Source organism: Engystomops pustulosus, chromosome 7 (assembly GCF_040894005.1).
Source record: "Engystomops pustulosus chromosome 7, aEngPut4.maternal, whole genome shotgun sequence".
Classification (NCBI taxonomy): Eukaryota; Metazoa; Chordata; class Amphibia; order Anura; family Leptodactylidae; genus Engystomops; species Engystomops pustulosus.
The window spans coordinates 41883132-41905316 of record NC_092417.1 but is presented as its reverse complement, the minus strand read 5'-3'; the positions used below and the strand labels follow the sequence as shown (position 1 = coordinate 41905316).

The 22185-nt window shown below is 44.8% G+C and overlaps 1 protein-coding gene across 1 annotated transcript; it reads left to right on the top strand.

Moving 5' to 3' along the window:
- The first annotated feature begins 7759 nt into the window (after positions 1-7759).
- On the top strand, positions 7760-19973 carry MED6 (mediator complex subunit 6). Its single transcript, XM_072115593.1, has 8 exons — positions 7760-7943; positions 8418-8577; positions 10504-10595; positions 12910-12992; positions 13091-13199; positions 14291-14406; positions 18561-18588; positions 19625-19973. The coding sequence occupies exons 1-8, from the start codon at positions 7922-7924 to the stop codon at positions 19750-19752; spliced, it is 738 nt and encodes a 245-aa protein (XP_071971694.1). The 5' UTR covers positions 7760-7921; the 3' UTR covers positions 19753-19973.
- The last annotated feature ends 2212 nt before the right edge of the window (positions 19974-22185 follow it).

Here is a 22185-nt window from a genome sequence, read left to right as displayed (position 1 = left end):
ATTGATATAATGGAATGAATTCTCACTCTGCTACCAGGGTGACAGTAACAAACAAGTGTGATATGTAGCCACACCTATATTTTTTATAAATATATTTTAATAAGATACCATACCATGTCCTTGTGACCCCATCAATTTCAGTATGTTCAAAATAATAATTTTCTGATGCAGTGTCATTTAGAAGTGCAAACTTAAAAAAAAGTCTTGATAGAAACTGAAAAAGTCTTACTAGAAACAGAAATGCTGAAATGAAGGGGACCTCCGACTGTTTGAGGAGGGTACCCACGGACTGGAGGTGGTATTCTCCTATAACAGTGGTGGCGAACCTATGGCACGGGTGCCACAGGTGGCACTCAGAGCCCTTTCTGTGGGCACCCCAGCACAGAGTTTGCCAGACAGGACTCAGGTTTTCCTCCTGCGGTCCAATACAGCCCAGGACGTGCCATTCTCAGCGCCATTTTAAACCAACATCCTTGGCTGCCAGGACTACAGGAGGAACAAGAAAGTGTGGACAGAGATTATTTTGATTTATCTGCTCTGGGAACCCTAATTGTTCCTCTTTAGGGGACCCTGAATCAAAGTTCTCCATCATCTTTCTATTGTATTGGTGAGCTCAGGACGCCAATACGATTGAAACCCGTGATACAGCAGCGATCAATAAGTTACTGCTTAAATTGTCATGTTGGCACTTTGCAACATATAAGTGGCTTTTGGTTGTACTTTGGGCACTCGGTTTCCAGAAGGTTCACCATCACTGTCCTATAATGTAATGTTGATGGGTACTGTGCACTTTAATGGGGCGTTAAATAATGGGTGATTGCCCTCCTTTTTCTTCCTCTTCCTTTATATGCTGCTCTCCCTGTGTCCTCCTCCTCTTTGCCCGCACCTGACAACTGTCCCACTCTCGCTCCCTATCAGTTTATTTGTTTGCGTTTTGAGATTTATGTCTTGCAGTATATCTTCAAGTTGCAGCTGGCAACCGTACCGTTCCGTAGCCGTAAAAAGATAGGACATGTCCTATTCTTTCTCGGCTAACGGCGCCGTGCGCCATATATCCCTATGGAGAGGAGCCGACGTGTGCCTGCCGTGCTACGGTACGGCGGGCAACGTCTGTGTGAATGTAGCCTTAGGGCTTAGCCTGGTTAAGGCTAGTCAGAGTGAGCAACACAAGTCAGTGCTGCTACAGCCAGTGTCCACTACCAGCAACCACAGGTTGTAAGTTGATTTGCACAAAGGTTGCCTCCGTCTGATCCCTGGATATGGCTGCTTGCCACCAAACGCTTTCCCATCCATGACCCAGGGATTCATCCTACAGACACTCAGGAGTTACCCCAGGGAGAAATCATTGCATCAGCTTCTCCCTCCATATTTCTTGCACACACCACCAATGGAGACCTGCCAGGCTGTAGGTCAGCCCTCCGGTCCCCATACAAAGTTGATAGACTAGAACTAGAGGAAAAGTGTCAGGATAGCAGATTTTGCATTGCACCCACACCCACAAATATTTATATTACCCCTCTGTCTTCACCACTGTATGCCTGGTAGAAAGTAATACATTTCCACCTTCATCTGTATTTGTAGGTTTCCTCTGAGGGTTTCTGCCCACACTGGATGACATGTCTAGACTCATTCTACTGGTAATCACATCTATTATTTTGCTGACATGCTTTAGGGAACTCTTTTCCATCTGACAGGCTTATTGAAAGTGACAGGGTATGTCAGCATGCATATCATCAGTTTCCCAGACACTGAACAGCAGCTTTTGTAAGCAGAAACACAACATGTGGCAAAAACAGTCGAATCGGGAGCAAAACTCTTCAGATGATTCATGTGTTGTAAACAAATTGCAACAAGTCTCCAGTTTAAATTGGTCAACCTAAAATCAATAGCGCAAGTCTTAAAGGAAAATGATTTAAGGGGAGCAGCATTTAGGACTCCGAACAGTCTACAGTCCAGATAATGCTTGTGAAACAGCCCTGCAGATGCATAGGGTAGGCGAATAGTGCCCTCGAGCTGCCAAGGAAGACTGGCCATCTCTTTATGAGAGCTCCGAAAGTGGAGAACTTAGTAATTGCAGCTGGAAACCACTGCCTGGTAAAGCAAGAGTTAACATGTGGAATGTTATTAACCAATGATATCCTTTGTACTATTGTAACGCAAGCTGGAAGCTGGTTGGACAGTGCGGGCAGCTCACTAGGGGGAGTATAAAAACCCCTTGTGGGTGGGAAAGCATGGTCAGTCAGGTCAGATCCAAAGAGGTCCTTGTCTTGGATCTTAGTCAGCAGAGTGAGAAGCAAGTCCAGTATGCCGCTCCTGCAGGGCTGCCATCCAGACACACTAGCAGGAAGCAGAGGTGTTTGGGCCAGCTGCCTGACACCTTGGGCAAGTCAGGAAACTAAGACCCAGAGTTGAGGTCCACTGTCCGGACTCGGCTCCATGTACCAGCCCAACCTGAAGTTACTACAAGGTTGCAAGCAAGCCTTCCTGCTGACCTGCTATCTCTGGCCTGCTGAACCTGCTGCAGTTGATGTTAGGCTGGTGCCTGCTGTTCCAGTTCAAATAAAGAAACGTGAGTTGATCTGCACAACGTGCCTCTGTGTAATCCCTGGATCAGGCTGTATCACTACCAAGCCCTCCCCATCATAGGGATTCCTATATGCACCACAGGAGTTGCCCCAGGGAGAAACCTCTTTCATCAGCCTCTCCGTCTACTTTTCTTGCATACAACCACCTGCTGGAGACCTGCCAGGTTGTAGGCCTGTCCACTGGTCCCAATACCAAGCACCATGACCATAGCATGCCAAAGGCTGCATAAGCCAAACACTCTGGTATTCTGGGCCCCGGCTGTCTACAACCACCAAAAAAATGCTAGGCCCCGGTGGGGGATGTTGCACTTGTCTGTGCAAATGTAAGCTGAATGGCAGCTTAATGGTGCACTTTAACATTGGGCGTGTGGCACACTTCTGCCAGACTCTGCCAGGTGTGCTTGGAGGGTATGAATGGGGGAAACAATATGGGGGAGGCTATTAGAGGGGTGCCTATAATATAGGGGGATATGAGAGGGGTCTACACAATGAGGTGGATATGAGAGGGGGTCCACATTATGGGGGTTTGAGGAAAAATATGCGAATGAGAGCGGGACAAAATATGGGGCCTATGAAATTTGGGGGGTATGAAAGAGGGCTACAATATAAGGGATAGATGAGAGGCCACAATATAAGGGGGAGATGAGAGGAGGCCACAATATGAGGGGAATATGAGGGGCCACGATATGAGGGGGAGGTGAGCGGCTACAATATGAGGGGGAGATGAGAGGCCACAATATGAGGGGGAGATGAGAGGAGGCCACAATATGAGGGGAATTTGAGGGGCCACAGTATGAGGGGAATATGAGGGGCCACAATATGAGGGGGAGGTGAGGGGCCACATCAGAGGGAATGATTGCTTTAAATCGGTACTACCTAATGCTGGACCTTACATCCTAAACTTGTCCTTATATATAGAATATACAGGTACTATATGTAGAAGTAGGAAGCTCCCCATGATCTATTCCATAATTTTCGGCCTCCTGGTATATCCGACAGGGTCCTGGGCAGCATTTATAAACGCAGCGGGCAAATTTTCCCATGTAAAAATTTGCCAGCTGCAGCAGATGCACAGATAAATATCCCCCATACTGATTATACATACAACATATTCACACATACAGTATATACACTATTTACACACATACTGCCTATACATACAGCATGTACTCATGCATACAGTAAATATACACATATATACATGCACACCATATACATGTACATGTACAGAATATACATAAACATACAGCAGATAAACATATACAGCATATGCATATATAAACATATGTCACGGGTGGTCCCGTGACCCATATCGTGGGTCGCGGGCTCACCCATGCTCCTCGGGGCTCGCAGGCGCAGTGCCGGCGCAGCGCACTTCTCCCCATTCCGGAATCCCTGCCGAGTTCCGTCCGCTAATTGGTGCACTGGCTGATCACTTCCACTTTAAAAACCCAGCACCTTCCTTACTCTTTTGCCGGATCTTTGTGCCTAACACCTGAGAGAAAGCTCTTCTGCAATTTATTTGCGTTCCAGTGTCTCCTGCGATTTACCTGCGTTTCTGTGTCTCCTGCGGTCCTGTGTCTCCTGCGTTCCTGTGTCTCCAGCCTTCCTGTGTCTCCAGCCTTCCTGACCTCCTCCGTGTTCCTGTGTTACCTGAGCTCCTCCGTGTTCCCGTGTACCAGTGTTCCTCCATGCTGCTCTCCTCCTGTGCAGCAACCTCCTGTTCTTGACCCCGGATCGGACTCTGACATTGCATCTCTGCCGCCTGCCCTGACCCTGTGCCTGGACTTTGACCTCAAGATTGTCTGCCATCCATGTACCTCGACCTTGGCCGCCACTGCAGACAAGTCAAGCTTGAAGAATGACCTGGTGGTACCATGCCGCAGCTTGTCTAACCCACTTTGCGGCAGGCTCTGGTGAAAACCAGGTACCACTTAGACTCCGGTCCCAGGTAGTGGCTTGTGTCATCGTCTGCAGTGGTCCAGAGGATCCACACCTGCAAGCCTGAAAACATATATAAAATGCATATGGCGTACCGCCATGTAGTACAAAATAGATACAGCGTGCCACCATGTAGTACAAAATAGATACAGCTTACCGACATGTAGTACAAAATATGTGCAGCATACCGCCATGTAGTATGAAATAATACAGCGTAATGCCATTTAGTACAAAATACTGAGCACCGGTACAGGGGGGGGGGGCTCAGCTCTTCTTCAAGTTTTAGCTGCCAATGTCCTCCCACGGGGGAAAGGGGAGCTGTTGGTTGGAAGGAGATCTTGGGAAAATGATAGAGTTGAATACAGTCACCTCCATCAGCTCTCTGCATCATTTCTATGCCTCGGATGCTGTGTAGTAGGGGCAGACGCAATGATATGACATCATCCTGCCTGCTGGCTTCAGAGCGCCACATATCAGCAGCAGAGATAAGGAGAGGGGGGTGAGTATCTAATTAAGCAGTAACAAAAAAAGGAGTTGGGGGTGACCGCAATTTGAGGGGGAGCTGTTAGGGGCAGTTCATAATATGAGGGGGAGCTGCATTGCAACCACAATATAAAGGGAAACTGCTGGGAGCCAAAATATGAGGGGGGCTACTGGGGGGCACAATATGAGATGAAACTGCGGGGGGGCACAATGTGAGGGGGAGCTGTGTGAAGAGGATATTATAGTCACAGTATTAGGGGATATTACGGGGGTCCTGCTCAGGGGAACAATGAAAAAGGAGCTCCTGGGGAGGGCAATTTGAGAGGGAGCGTTTTGGGTGATCGTTGCAGGGTGCAATAAGGGGGTGAACTGCTGGGGTGGCAATGTGGCAGCTTTAGAGTACACAATAGGGCACATTTATTTACCCGGTCCATTGAGACAAGTGACACAAATTTTTATTTACCGTATATACTCGAGTATAAGCCGACCCGAGTATAAGCCGAGGGTGTAGTATACAGCCAGCCAGCCCCATGTAGCATACAGCCAGCCAGCCCCCCCATGTAGCATACAGCCAGCCCCCCCATGTAGCATACAGTCAGCCAGCCAGCCCCCCCCATGTAGCATACAGCCAGCCAGCCCCCCCAATGTAGCATACAGCCAGCCAGCCCCCCCAATGTAGTATACAGTCAGCCAGCCCCCCCAATGTAGTATACAGCCAGGCAGCCCCCCCAATGTAGTATACAGCCAGGCAGCCCCCCCCCCCCCAATGTAGTATACAGCCAGGCAGACCCCCCCCCCCCAATGTAGTATACAGCTAGGCAGACCCCCCCCCCCTCCAATGTAGTATACAGCCAGGCAGACCCCCCCCCCCTCCAATGTAGTATACAGCCAGGCAGACCCCCCCCCCCTCCAATGTAGTATACAGCCAGGCAGACCCCCCCCCCCCCAATGTAGTATGCAGGCAGCCCCCTGTCAAAAAAAATAAAAAACTTAATGTTCACCATCCGGTGTCCGGATCGTTGGTGCGGGTCCCGATGTTCAACGCGGGGCTCCCGATCTTCGGCGCGGGTCCCGGCGGCTCCTCTTCTCTCTTCTCTCGCCGGCAGCATCGCGTCCATGCGATCTTCGGCGGGCACACACTATGATGCGGCGGTGTCGCCGCTGAGGACGTCATCAGCGGAGACACCGCCGCATCATAGTGTGCGCCCGCCGCAGATCGCATGGACGCGATGCTGCCGGCGAGACAGCAGAGAAGAAAGAAGAGGAGCCGCCGAGACCCGCGCCGAAGATCGGGAGCCTCGCGCTGAACATCGGGACCCGCGGCAACGATCCGGACACCGGAGGGTGAGTATTACGTTTTTTATTTTTTACTTGACTCGTGTATAAGCCGAGGGGAGTTTTTTCAGCACATTTTTTGTGCTGAAAAACTCGGCTTATACTCGAGTATATACGGTAAACACCACGTTTTTTTCCGAATCCGTCGGGTTTTCCAACCGTCATACCCCCGATATACACCGCGTGAAAGCTGGCGCCGATGCGCCAAAATTCAATCGCATGCGCCAAAATCCCGGGGCAATTTGCCGCAAATCGCCGGGAAACCCGACGAAAGTGCGGCTGCACGGCCCTTAGTAAATGAGCCCCAATATGTAGGTAAGCTGGGGCACATTTACTTCCAAGGGGGCAGATTTACTTACCTGGTCCATTTCAGATCCAGTGGCGCGTTCTCTGCGGAGGATTCGGGTCTTCCGGCGATTCACTAAGGCAGTTCCTCCGACGTCCACCAGGTGTCGCTGCTGCGTTGAAGTTCGTCGGAATGCACTGAACTTCACCAAGCCGGGCTGAATGCAGGTAAGCGCGTGTCCAGCAACACTTTTTTTTTAAAAATGTGGCGGTTTTTCTGAATCCGTCTGGCTTTTTGTACGGCCACGACCACTGATTTCCGTTGCGTGCATGCCGGCCCCGATGTGCCACAATCTGATCGCTTGCGCCAAAATCCTGGGGCAATTCAGGAAAAATCGGCCCAAAACGGAAAAATTCGAGTAACCCGCCGTAAAAACACGATTCGGGCCCTCAGTAAATGACCCCCAAAGTCAGAGTAGAGTTCACTAAAAGTGCATTGTCAGTCTAAAAATGCAGCGTGCGGCGAATCACTAAGATTGTGCGCCAGAAATCATGAATGTGTCGCTTCCCCGCTCAGGTCCGAAAGAGTTCACCATCTGTTTTGTGGTGCATCTTAAATATAGAGTGTGACACAATTTGCAGGTGCAGGTTAAATAGGGCGCTCGCTCAGAATCAGTCAAACCGTCAGCCGGCACACCCCCTAATTTGCGTCACATGGAAGCCAGCGCAGCACGTGTGACACAATAGCAGCTTAGGCACTTCTTAAATACCTGTGCAAGCCGTTTTAGCCATGGAGAACATGCAAGGTCTGACAAAAGTGAAGCGCCCAACCCTTAGTAAATGAGCCCCAATATGAGGGGAGAAGAGGGCACTAAGAGGAGATTTTTACTGTGCAGTAAATTTTCTGTGGCGCATTGTGAACATTGGGATGTAGTTAAACATTATTGATATTAAGTTTTGCCTAGTATATGCCCACAAAATCGTCACATGTTTAACACCATGGTAATTATTGATGACACAGTTTGTCTTCCAACGTCCAGAGGGCGCTCTAAATCCCCATATAACAGACACCCTATACTTCAGTGATACAATTGATAGAGGCAAAACTACATCTAGATGCACTCGTCTGGGAGCAAGAGGCGGATATCTTGACCTGACGCGCTCTATTGTAATGGGAACAGTCTCCGACAAAATGGCCGCCGACGATTATACCGGAAGTGGTATTCAGGTTGCCGATCTATTTACAGATTATTGCCGGTTTCCTGAAGTGGACAGTTGTGTTGCGTTTCAGCATGGCGGCCGTGGATATCAGAGGCAAGTATCTATCGCCTGTTTAGCGGTATACATGACTGCTGTGACTTGTAGTGTAATCCTGCGCTGCGCTATACAGCCCTCCTGTCACGGCTCTTACTGCTTATCCTATTATCTCTATGAGCTCTAGTGGAGAACCGCAGCCTTATAGGACTCTGTCTAGACAAGATGCAGTTTTTCCTTCAGTTTTGAGGCCTGAGACTCCTTAGTGAGATAAAGCTACAGCATAGACAACTCAAAGCAGAAAATGCCCACAATGTAGTGGTTTTACTATGGAATCTATGATGGCTGATGTGCCCCATAGTGCAGGGCTTTTCCTTACTTTAGTGATGTGACTTAGACTTGGGATTAAACATTAGGGTTTTGTGGTACAGAATTTAACCAAGGCCGCATAAAATATCAATATGAAGCTTGTCCCTATAGTTTTTGTGTGCATTGCTGTGCTCTTATTGTCTGATCTATGTCTTCATATTACAGATAACCTGCTGAGCATCTCCTGGGTGGACAGCTCCTGGATCCCCATATTAAACACAGGGACTGTTCTGGACTATTTCTCAGAGAGGAGTAACCCCTTCTATGACAGGACGTGCAATAATGAAGTTGTTAAGATGCAGAGGTTAACTCTAGATCATCTGAAGTAAGTGCTGCTGGCTTGTAGTAATGCTATTGTAAGGGGCAGCACATATGTGCTTATACCAACTCATTTTAGTCCTCAAGTTCCCATAAACATGCACTTTCTTCTTGACTGAATATGGAGTGAGCCGCTCTTCTTTTATGCAGACGTGCGATAGTCTGCTGGTGTTTATACGAGTTTGGTCATTATCGCTGATGGGGGATGATAATGTTATCATTGGGGTTCCAGCAGCTGAGTCCCCCACCAATACAAGAAAATGGGGGACCTATTGTGGGTGGAGTGATAGGTCAAGTATGGGTTCAGCCAGAGGTCGCATTAACGCCTCACCACGCGTCATAGACGCGTGATGAGGCGCCATTACCCCCCAAAATAATTGCCATGCGTAAAGTTACGCTTGGCAATTATTCCTTGCAGCGCGCAGGCTGAGCGGCTCGGCGCGCGCTGCAAAAGAGGTAAATGTCGCGCGATCACAGCGCGCGCCGGACCGCTCAGCGCGACACTTGACACAGTGATCTGTGTCAGCAGCGCTCCGGAGCGAGAGCGCAGGCCCCGCGATACCTGTGGACAGCGGGGCTGCTGCTCCCTGTCCTGCTCCATCTCTACCTGCCCGCAGATCCGGACGGGTGAGTGTGTGATTGTAGGTGTAGTGTTCTGTGTGTGCAGTGCAGTGTGAGTGTAGTGTTCTGTGTGAGTGTAGTGTTCTGTGTGAGTGTAGTGTTCTGTGTGAGTGTAGTGTGCTGTGTGAGTGTAGTGTGCTGTGTGAGTGTAGTGTGCTGTGTGAGTGTAGTGTGCTGTGTGAGTGTAGTGTGCTGTGTGAGTGTAGTGTGCTGTGTGCGCAGTGTGTGAGTGTAGTGTGTGCTGTGTGCGCAGTGTGTGAGTGTAGTGTGTGCTGTGTGCGCAGTGTGTGAGTGTGCTGTGTGCGCAGTGTGTGAGTGTGCTGTGTGCGCAGTGTGTGAGTGTAGTGTGTGCGCAGTGTGTGAGTGTAGTGTGTGCTGTGTGCGCAGTGTGTGAGTGTAGTGTGTAGTGTGTGCTGTGTGCTGTGTGCGCAGTGTGTGAGTGTAGTGAGTGTAGTGTGTGCGCAGTGTGTGAGTGTAGTGTGAGTGCAGTGTGTAGTGTGTGCTGTGTGCGCAGTGTGTGAGTGTAGTGTGTGCTGTGTGCGCAGTGTGTGAGTGTAGTGTGTGCGCAGTGTAGTGTGTGCTGTGTGCGCAGTGTGCTACCGAAATTTTCATACTCCTCCTCGGGTAAAAATACTCCTCAAAAATGGTGAGAGGAGTATTTTTACCCTTCTGGAAAAATGTTAGTGCGACCTCTGGGTTCAGCCAATTTCTACTATGGAAGCATTGGAAATTAGCATGGATAACGCTTGAGTATAGGAGTTGTAGGAGATAAATCTGAAGCTTTGCATTGCAACAGTTGAATTCTGCACTTAGAATAGGGAGTAGCTAAATGTCTGTGGGTTGTGAATGCACAGTGGCAATCATTTTCTGCTGAAGGTTTTTTTTTTTCTTAGTGTGAATGAGATATGTAGAAATTGTATTATCATGTAGTGATATAGGGGGGGGGGGGTTATTGCCTGGAGTCCCAGCTTCCCAGCAAAACAGCAGTGTCAAACTGTAATCATGACCACAGAGGGGAAGCGGGTATCTCCTGTATTATGTATCACTTTTGAGTGTTGAAGTCCTATCCCTGGCACAGTGGTTGTTCCATCCAGTGCATGGTCTCTGATTTGTGCCGCTGGCCTTACACGGATTGGCCTGCCGCTTTAAAAAATGATGTATATGATGCTTCCATGGCTAAAGGCAATGATCCAGATCATAAGATTGTATTACTGATTCACAATATATGTTCTTTATTGTATTAAAGTGCCTGTATTTAGAGCATCACTACAATCCGTTTATTGCTAATAATTTTGTTTCATGTCTATCGCAGTCAGATGGTTGGAGTGGAGTATATTTTGCTGCACGCACAAGAGCCAATATTATTCATCATAAGGAAGCAGCAGAGGCAGTCTCCTACACAGGGTGAGTTTCTGTTATACTGAATGACCATGGACATAGAGGGGAGATAAATAGTATTTATCCACTAATTGTGCAGGTTCTCCCACTTAAAAAGATGAGGCCTGTAATTGACATCATAGGTATACCTCGACTATGAGAGACATGTGTAAACAAATCCAGAAAATCATATTGTCTGATTTTTAAAGAATTTATTTGCAAATAATTGTGGTAAATAAGTATTTGGTCACCTACACACAAGCAAGATTTCTGGTTCTTGCAGACCTGTAACTTTAAGAGGCTCCTCTGTCCTCCACTCTTTACCTTTTAGTTATGGCTCCTGTTTGAAATTGTTATCAGTATATAAGACACATGTCCACAATCTCAAATTGTCACACTCCGATCTCCAATATGGTGAATATCAAAGAGCTGTCGAAGGACGTCAGAAACAAAATTGTAGACCTGCACCAGGCTGGGAAGACTGAATCTGCAATAGGCAGCAGGTTGGTGTGAATAAATCACCTGTGGGAGCAATAATTAGAAAAGGGACATACAAGACACTGATAATCTCCCTCCATCATAGGCTCCATGCAAGATCTCATCCTGTGGGGTCAAAATGATCACATGAACGGTGAGCCAGAATCCCACAACCAACACGGGGAGACCTAGCAAATGACCTACAAAAAGCTGGGACCAACGTAACAAAGGCTCCCGACAATAACGTACTACACCAAAGGGACTTGGATCCTGCAGTGTGTCCCCCTGCTTGAGCCAGTACAGATCTGGGTCCACATGAAGTTTTCTAGAGAGCATTTGGATGTTTCAGAAGAGGATTGAGAGAATGTCATATGGATCAGAAGAAATTTTGCTGATTTGCATTCAAAGAACACCAGACCTACTGTGAAGCATGGGGTGGCAACATCATGACAAGGGGCTCTTTCACTGCAAAGGGACCAGGACTATTTATCAGTGTAGATGAAGGAATGAATGAGGCCATGTTGCGTGAGATTTTGAGTGCAAACCTCCTTTCATCAGCAAGGGCATTGAAGATGAAACATGGCTAGTTTATTCAGCATGATGATGAACCCAATCACAATGCCAGGGCAACGAAAGAGGGGCTTCATAAGAAGCATTTCAAGGTCTTTGAGTGGCCAACAAGTCTCCAGAACTAATCCCCAGAGAAAACCTTTAGAGGGCGCTGAAAGTCTTTTGCTCAGCGACACTGCTCTAGAGGAGATCTACATGGAGGAATAGGCCAACATAACGGCAACAGTGTGTGCCAATCATTCTTTAAAAATCAGACCATGTGATTTTCTGGCTTTTTTTTTTTTCTTTTCTTATTTGTCTCTCATAGTTGAGATCTAGCTAAGATGTAAATTACAGGCCTTTCTCTTTATGTGGGAGAACTTGCACAATTGGTGGCTGACTAAATCCATTTTTTCCCCACTGTACATTGTACCAATCCTGAGAACTACTCCCTAGGGGGAATTTATTAACACTGGCACATTGCTCACCAGTTTTGATATTCCTCAATGTCGACGCACTGGAATTACTAAGAACTTACAGCCTTAGGTGAGACCTGGTGTAGATTTGACCTGTAACCTTTGTTGTTAATCTGGCACAGACTATAGAAAATTTGGCAGCTCAGGGCGTCTATCCCCTTGCCCGCTGTGTGCCCTACCATGCAACTTTTCAGAAAAGTGGCAGAAAATCAAACCACACGCTAAGTAATGCAATTTTTTTAATGCTTTGTGCAAGGCATGATATATGGGTGTCTATGTAGTTTGATGTAAACTTAAGGTATATCTTAACGGAAGTAATATACTGTGGATAGTAACACCATTTGTTGCTGACATCTGGGTGTCTGACACTTGGGCAGCCTGTCACAGCATAATAGTACTAGAGATAAATCTTACTGCATAAGTAGATGAAGTTTGGCAGCTATTGGGAAGTCCTTATATCATATTTCTGGTTAATGGACTTCCATCTAGTGGTGGCGAACCTATGGCAGGGGTGCCAGAGGCGGCATTCTGAGCCCTCTCTGTGAGCACCCAGGTCATCACCCCAGAATGAAGTTCCCCAGACAGGACTCAAAGAATCTTTGATAGATGAATTTGCCCTCCTCCTTTCAACTGCATTGGTGCATTGGGTGAACAATTGAAAGTTGTCAAAGAAATAAATTGCTGCTTAAATTGCTGTGCTGGCACTTTGCAATGAATAAGTGGCTTTTGGTTGAAGTTTGGGCACTTAGCCTCTAAAAGATTCACCATCACTGCTATAGAATGTAGTTTAAAATTTGTATAGATGATTATCTATTAAATGTGTATTCAACTTTTTGCAGCTATACCGCTGGCTGACTACTATATCATAGCAGGGGTGATCTACCAGGCTCCAGACCTTGGATCGGTTATCAACTCGAGAGCTGTAAGATGCATATATGGATAGTCTAAGTGATTATATCAGGGTTTTTTAATCTTCTAAAAAATACAATTACTTATGTGATTTTTTTTTTTTTCCCCAAGCTTACTGCGATTCATGGGATCCAGTCAGCATTTGATGAAGCAATGTCCTACTGTCGGTATCATCCTTCTAAAGGCTATTGGTGGCACTTTAAAGACCAGGAGGAAAGAGGTATCGTACATTATTATTTTGTTATGTGGAGTGTTCTAGACAAGTAGATTGGGGTTGTAAATAAGCCATGACATCATCAATTGTTAGTAGCAGTGGCATTGTAGCAAGTGGTGTATGGAGGGGGCTCTCCGTGCAGACTGGGTGTTTACTGCATAGTGCAGCACCAATGCCTAGAGATTGCACTAATTGCGTGTGTTTACCCTTTACATGCCAGTGGCTAATCGCGCCTCCATCTCTCTTGATTGTCACTTAGCATGATGTCATTGGGGATCCACTTGCAATTTCTGAAGATCTGTTACACATGACTCATTATTTTGATAAAAGTGATCAAAAGGTAGTACAGTCTGACAAATGGTATAATTTTAAACATTATCTTGTCCTGTGTAAAGTGATGCAATACACCAAAGTATGAAAAAGTTATTAGCGTCAGAACATGGAAAACAAAAAAAAAAAAAAGTTTTTAATTTTTTTTAAAACATTTTATATCAATTCGCTATCCCCATAATTGCACCAACCCAAAGAATAAAGGGGAGAAGTAATTTGCAAAGCTTTCTAATGGTGGTATTTAATTTTCCAAGTCATGTACTGGGAAATACAATTTGTGCAGAAAATAAGCTCTTGTAAAGCTCCGTACACCGAGACATAAAGTTTAATGCAAAAAGGAGAAGGTAATCGGTGGGAAGGGAATGCGCCAAGCGATCTTGTTCTGTCTGTGTAAAATGGAGCGTGTGTAAAGTTACCGGGAATCTGCATCAGTGATATGATGTCCACGGTCCATTATGTACCACTAAACTGAAGTACCAAACTCAATATTACTATTATACTATTATTTATGGTTTTCCTATCGTGTCTGGCATTGCGCTATTGTGTTATTCTCCATTTCTCTTTACACCCTGCAGGTTTTTTTTTTTTTTCCCCCCAAGCCAAACCCAGGACTGAGTCTGAATATAGTTTTGGCATAGAAATACACATTGAAAATTCCTTAGTATAGAGTGATTGAGGCAGGAAAAACATTAGACCTAAAAATAGGTACCTCACAATTCAGTGCAATTTTCGGCTAACATTGTACTTTTCGTTACTTCTTATTAAAGATAAAGCCAAACCAAAGACGAAAAAGAAGGAAGAAGCCAGCTCCTTCTTCCAGAGGCAGAGAGTAGACTCTTTACTGCTAGAACTGCGGCATAAATTCCCTCCTAAATTTATTCAGGTAAGTTCTGAACTTGTCAGAAGGAAGCAAATGTGTGAATTTGTGAGTCATATTATCTTACTGTTGTAACTCGTTCTGCCCTGTAAGGCTCAGTTCACACCTCTGTTAGGTCTTCAGTTATTTGCATCTTTTAACCCCTTCACGCTCCGTGGCGGATATATCCGCCACGGAGCGCAGTGACTTAGCGCTCAGTGGCGGATATATCCGCCACGGCGCTTATGCCGGCTCGGCTCTGGATCAGAGCCGAACCGGCATGGGGAAACACGGGGTGCCGGCTGTAACTAATAGCCGGCACCCCAGTGTAACACCCGCGATCGGAGTCGGCTCCGATCGCGGGTGTGTAACCCGTTAAATGCCGCGGTCAGCACGACCGCGGCATCTAACATGTCTCTGGGGTGTCTTTCCCCCACGATCGGCCCCCCCGAACCGTTTTCGGGGGGCGCCGATCGTTGCTATAGTAACTCTGGGGTCCGATCTGGACCCCAGAGTTACCTGCAGGCACTGCCAGTAAGATGGCGTCTGTGACGTCATCTTACTGGCATAGTGCCAGCCTATGCAAGTGCATAGGCTGACACTGATAATACTCTGCAATACATGATTATTGCAGAGTATTATCATGAACAAGCAATCAGATGATTGCTTGGTCATTTCCCATGGTGGAAAAAGTGAAAAAGTTAAAAAAAAAATGTTATTCAATAAAAAATAAAGTAATAAATCAATAAAAATGCCCATAAGCCCCATAACATATAAAGAGACATATAACCCCAAAAAAGTCTAAATCATAACAAAAACCCCACATATATAGTATCACCGCGTCCGTAACAACCCGTAGAATACAAGTAAATCATTATTGAACCCCCACGATAAACGCCGTAAAAAAAAACTGCTATAAACCTTCCAAAAATTATGATTTTTAGCTATTCAATCCCACAAAAAATGCTATAAAATGTGATCAAAAAACCATGTGTACTCCGACATGATACTGGTGCAAAGTACAACATGTCCCGCAAAAAATAAGCCATCAACCAGCTCCGTAGCCAAAAAAGTAACAATGTTATGCCACTTGGAAGACGGCAATACATAAATGATAGATTTTTCCCCACATTAGGGTTTTGTTTGACAAATTTAGTAAAACGTAAGAAAATATATTCATGTCTGGTATCCCCGTAATCGTATCGACCCATAGAATGAAGATAATATGATTATTAGTCTATACGGTGAACACCAAAAAAAAAAGAAGTAAAAAATCCAGTACAGAATTGATGCTTTTCTACTCCTGCCCTCAAAAAAAGTTCCTAAATTTTCAACAATAGGTGATACTAACCCCAAAATGGTAACAATGGAAAAAGCATCTCATCGCGCAAAAAAAATGGCATCACATGGCCCAAATAACGAAAAAGCGAAAATTTTATAGCCTTCAAAAGGGGCCAATGAGGAAACTAAAATCCTGGCAGCTGCAGGGTGCTCCTTCCCTTCTGCGCCTCGCTGTGCCCCCATAACACAAGTAATGGCCACATGTGGGGGGTCTTTGTACTCAGGAGAAATTGTAGAACAAATTGTATGGTGGGTTTTCTCTTTTTATATTTTGGAAATGTGTAAATTTTAGTGCTAAATGAACGTATAAGGGAACAATTTGACCATTCTAAATTTCACCTCCATTTTGATTCAATTACTATGAAGATCTCAAGGGGTTAACAATCTTTGTAAATGCTGTTTCTGATAGTTTGAGGGGTGCAGATTTGAGAATGGGTTGGTTATATTGGGGGTTTTGATGCTAAATATGTAAAATTTCATTCAAAACTGTATTTATCCCCAAAATAGTCATTTCTGAAAATCCGGAAAAGCGATATTCTATTTGCAAGCCGCGTGACATCAAAATAAATTATCCAAACATTTCAGAAATTATGAAAATGTAAAGTAGACAAATGGGAAATGTTATTCAGCAACTTATTTAGGTGGTAAATCTATCTGCCTGAAAACGCAATGATTTTGAATTTCGAAAATGGCAAATTTTTCAAAAAATTTATCATATTTGCTTTTTTTTTGTAAGTAAACGCAAAACTTATCAGCCAATATTTACCACTAAAATGAAGTACAACATGTGGGGAAAAAACAATCTCAAAATCGTTTTGATACGTAACAGTGTTCAAAAGTTATAACCATATAAAGCGACGCAGGTCAGAATCCAAAAAATCGGGCTGAGCCTTAAGCTACAAAATGGCTGCGTCCTTAAGGGGTTAAAGTGAGTAATCCCCTGGAGTGGTGGAACACACAGAACAGGTGAGGGCGCATTCACCTGCTGCGTTTTGAACACATTGCAATGGCTATGGAGAGGTGATTGGCCTAATTACATTACCACTAACATTTGCATTTAGAAATGGCAACCATTATCGCAATGTTAAGAAGTTAACATTACATTAACAAACCGCCTGCGTTAAGGCGTACATTAACATTGCTTTTTGTAAACGCACATTTTAACAGTTATTAAGTTAATACCTCTCCTCAGCTGTTGTAATGTGTTTCAAAAAAGCAATGTGAAGGCGGCCTGAAAGTCTTTCCATTTTACATCATCTCTGTATAGTCACTTTAAAGGGAACCTGTCACCAGGGACCTCAATTTCACCAAAGACAGGTTGCAAAAGCCCATCACAGCTGCATCGCAAATGTCTTTCTGTAGCATTTGCATTACAGTATATTTGTGTGTTATAACTTATCTTGAACACTGACAGAATCCTTTGTTTAGTCCCAGGGGTTGGGCTTTGGATTAGATGCATTTAAAAAAACAAGTGACTTGTTTGTGCTGCAAACTCCTCAGCCCTCACCTTTGTGCTCCTGTATAGCTCCTCCCTCCTGCTCCTTCACAGAGCTCAGAGCCTGGTTAGCTGACATCAGTGGGGGAGGGAGGAGTTTTCAGCACAAACAAGTCACATGTTGTTTTTTGAAATGCATCCAAACCAAAGCCCAACCCCTAGAACTACACAGATGATTCTGTCATGGCACAAGGTAAGTTATAACATACAATTATATTGTTTTGCAAATGCTTATAAAAGACTGAAAGGTAAATTTGCAATTCAGGTGTAATGGGGTTCTGCAACCTGACTTTGGTGAAAATTAGGTCCCTGTTGAAAAAAAACAGAAGTGGTGGAACAAACAGAAGACCTGAGGGTGCGGTTTTTGAAGTCTAAAGCAGGTGTGGATCATAATGGGTAGAAACATATCATTGAGTGAAACTGTACCTTCTCTGTTTTCACTCCACTCCTGGTTTTGACATCAAAAACTACATCTGAAAAAGTGAACGTGTGAAAGAAGCCTGAGGTCGGCAGCACACGTGGCGTTTTGAACCCGTTTTTAGGCCGTTTTTAAGCAGTCCGTTAAACGCATGCATGCATTTTTTTTGGTCTGGTTTTACCAATTATCTTAATTAAAACGGGTCAAAAACGGACGCGTTTTCAAAGAATGCATGCAATTTTTAATGGACTGCTTAAAAACGGCCCAAAAACGGATTCAAAACTCCACGTGTGACACCGGCCTTAGACCTCTAACCCACAAGTAAGTTTGATGTGTGGAACTTGCAGCGCACTTGCTACAATGTCCGTCCCAAATGCTCCGGAACTGAATTGGCGTGCGGAGTTCAGTTCTGGTTTCTGAGTGTTTGGGCTGGACATTGCAGCAAGTACATGATGAAGGTTTGGTGCAAGTTCAACACATCAAACTCGCTCAGGGGCAAGAAGCCTAACATACATCACTCTTACCAGCTCATTCTCCTTAACACAATATCATATAATTAATGTGCTCAGTCCCTTGTATTTTTCTGCACAGTTTCTTAACTTGCATTGCAAAGAATAGGAAGTAAAATGTAATTGTCTGGTTTGTGACTTGGTTTTAGTTAGAATTTTTTTGGGGAGGCAGAGATTAACTTTTGCAAACAATCTGCATCAATAGATTATACAAGAAAATTCTTTTTACTTGCTATGGATTCTACATCCATAGTTTTTGCTGCCTTTGTCTCTGTTATTATCTGATCAATTTAAGCAATTTCAGAGATGGTTTGTTACCTCTTTATTTTATGAACATGCATGAGCTGACATGCCTGATAGGAAGGTACAATGGTCTACATGTATATGACACTTACGTGTACTGTGCTTTATGTTGCAGCAAAAAACTGGAGAGAAACCAGTGCCTGGTAAGTGTTTATTCTCTTTATTCTATATGTCAGTGATGTCACTAAAAACTATCTGGGCGCGTTCACACGTTGCGTTTTGGTCGCGTTTTCATTGTGTTTGAAACGCATATACAACAGCTGATGAGAGGTGATTTGCCTAATTACATTACCGTTTACGTTTGTAAACGCAATGTTAACGCATGTGTTAACATCGCGTTTACAATGCGTTTTGTAAACGGAAATGTTAACAGTGATGTAATTAGGCAAATCACCCCTCCTCAGCTATTGTATATGCGTTTCAAACGCAATGAAAACGCAGGTCAAAACGCAACCTGTGAACGCGCCCTCTAGGTCTATGCAACCTCCAATGATTGTTAACCCTGGGTTTTCTGAGACTGAAATAAAATGAATGAAAGCTGCTTATAGACTTTTATTATGCAAGATCCCTGCTCTCATTAACAGGGTGCCAGGCGTGGATCCCAAAATGTAATCCTCAATCATTTATCCTTTGGTAATAGGCATTTCCAGCCAATTAGCAGTTTATAAAGAATACTGTACCTGCTGAATGACTAGTGCTTTTGGGGGTTGGGGTGAGGGCAAGCATGGATAAGCCAGGGACACTTTACACACAGATCCAGGCACTGTGGTGAATGCAGATTCACAGGCTGTTACAATGAGCAGAAAAATGTCTCTCCCTCCTCCCTTGGCCTGTGTAATCTAGCACATCAGAAAGCATAGCATAATATTTTAAGTTAATTCTAGAAGGAAGGAGGCCATGGATAACAAATATTAGATGACCAGTCAGTGCCTGGATCTATGATGAAGTGCCCTTGCCCTGGATTTTGATGATAGATGCCAGAATTTAAGCAGAGTTCCAGAAAAATACTGGGGATGGGAACGGTGGTAATGTCCTGTTATTGATGATCTGATATTGACAGCCTGTTTTATGGCTAGGTCATCCATGTCTAAAAGGTGAGAAAACAAAGTGTTTGAAGTGCAATTATATAACAGTAAAAAGTTAAGTCACAATAAAACTTCTATTTTATGTTATTTGTAGTTGAGCAAATCAAAAAGGAACCAGAGCAACCAGCCGAAACGATAAAACAAGAGGAAAAGGAACCGGTTAAACCTCCTCAGGGGACGACCCCCAAAGCTCCTCCAGAGAAGAGGATGAGACTGCAGTAGTTTAATCCATGGAGCCCCCTGAAGAGAATGGAGGGGTTGGACTTTTGTACATAGTTTTGTGCCATGCTGTTAGCTATGCATATGTACATGCCAGCTGTGATGACTTGTAAAGGGAACACTTTGTATTCTGGCTGTTTGGCGACTGTGAGAAGAGGAATGTATTGAGTTTGTAAGTTTTGTAGTGTTATATATAATTATATTATGTTACTTTGCCTCTAAAAGGGTTTCTCATGGTCAGTTTTTTTGGGGGTCGGGGATGCCAAAAAATACAATACACTTTAATGGGTGTCTAAAGCTTGCTCCCTCCCCCATAACATAAACTGCAGCAGTACGGAAGGGTTAAGCTTTACAGTATATATTGTGGCACATAGTCCTTATCCGGCCACAGACGTGTCTTGCCGCTTGTGGCATGGATATCGGTCAGTGCAGCAGGGGAAGAGTCTATAGGACACTATGGTGTACAGAAATGGCTGAGTGTAGCATTCCTTGGTTAAAGGGCATCCACCACCAGGTTGAAGTATTGTAAACCAAGGACACTGACATATATTCCATTGTTTTTGAGGGAAAAAAGGCCCCTTGCGTTCATCTGCCTAATTTAAAAAAAAAAAAAAAAACAACAAAAACGGGCATAAGAAGCTAACTTAAGAGCAGATATTGCTAGAAGGTTGTGTTCGCACATTGCATTTGAATTACATTTAGAAACACAATTCAAGTTCAGCAGGGAGGATCTTCTGATGGCAGATGCATTTAGACCTAAACACTTGGGAACAAGCAACATGTATTGTGGATTGTTTACTAGCAAAAATATGTATTGCTTATTTCATAGGTCTAATAGCATCTGTTTTTGGTGGTTACTTTTTCCTCAGGTGCTTCCTAAGGGCGATGCCACACATGGCATTTTTAGTCTGTTTTTAAGCATACATTTGACGGTTTTGTCCGTTTTCCCCAATAATCTTAAGATGATTTTGAAAAACTGTCTAAAACGCATACGTTTAAAGGACTTGAAAATGCATACTTAAAAACGGACCAAAAAACGCCACGTGTGGTATCACCCTCAGTGTGTGCTTGAGCATTCAGGTTTTCAGATGCAGTTTTTGAAGCCAAAAGCAGGTGTGGTTGAAAATGGGTGAGGGACTTATTGTTGAGTGGTGTTGCTCCTCCTTTTTTCACTCCACTCCTGGTTTGGAAAATCTACATCTGAAAACCTGAACGTTTGAACGTACCCTAAACGCTTGACGTGGGAACAAAGGCTTTTTGCATGTTGCACAATGGCAGGTGGAGAAGGGAGTGGGAGTGAGCCCTCCTCACCCCTACCTGTTTGTTGAAATGGGCCTTAGGGTGATGCGGGAGAAAATAGGACATGCTCTATATTTTTATACGGTACGGAACAGAGTTAACAACGGCAATATAAATGGTCAGACATATTGTCCATTGAAATGAATGTGGCCGTATGTAATCCGTAAAAAATGGTACAGTACGGATACGGCCGTTTTCATACGTCCATGTGGATGTAGCCTTAGGGAGGAGATAAACGTTATGTTCTCAACCATCATGATCCAAACCTGCTTTTGGCATTAAAAACTGCTTCTTACAACAGCATGTGAACGCACCCTCGGGCTCACCGTGATGTGACAGAACCAGAACAAGTATAGTGATGCCACAGACATGACTCAGTGATAATACAAGAGCAATGCACATGGTAGTCATATGATGTGAAACACCTGTTCCTACGTCTACATCATACACTGCTGCTAGATAATCCCCTCCTGTATATAGAGAATACACAGCTACAGTGCATGAACCTAACATACATTAACCCCTTAGCGCTGTACTGTGCTAGGTCCTGCGAATAGCGCTCAGTGCAGTAGAGCTACGGCGTGGAGACTATGCTGGTTCAGCTCTGCACAGGAGCCGAGACTGCATCGGGGGTCGCGGAATGTCAGCGGTAATCTACCGCTGACATCCCTGGGTAACACCCGCGATCGGAGTGGGCTCCGTTTGGGGTTTCTTTTTAACCCGTTAAATGCTGCGGTCAGCGCAACCGACGCATATAACATGCCTTTGGGGATCTTTCCCCCACGATCAGCTCCCCTGGGCCGTTTTCGGGGGCGCCGATAGTTGCTACGGCATTTCTGGGGTCCCGATCGGGACTGTACTAATTTATTTGGTGGGAAAACCCCTTTAAGAAACATATACTGTGACATCACTGTTGGCATAATCCTTTTTGTTATGTTTGGCGGGAATATCTCTTTAGAAGGACTTCTACCATCAGTTTTACTGATGTATACGTGTCCTAAAAAGATGTTCCTCAGGAATTCGTATAACTTTGTGCCGCCATTGCAGCTGTCAGGGTTTGGTCACACGTACCAGTGGTGCTGTGCTTACAAGCGCATCGCTCGTGCAGGGGCCCATGCCTCGGCCCGATCTCATTAA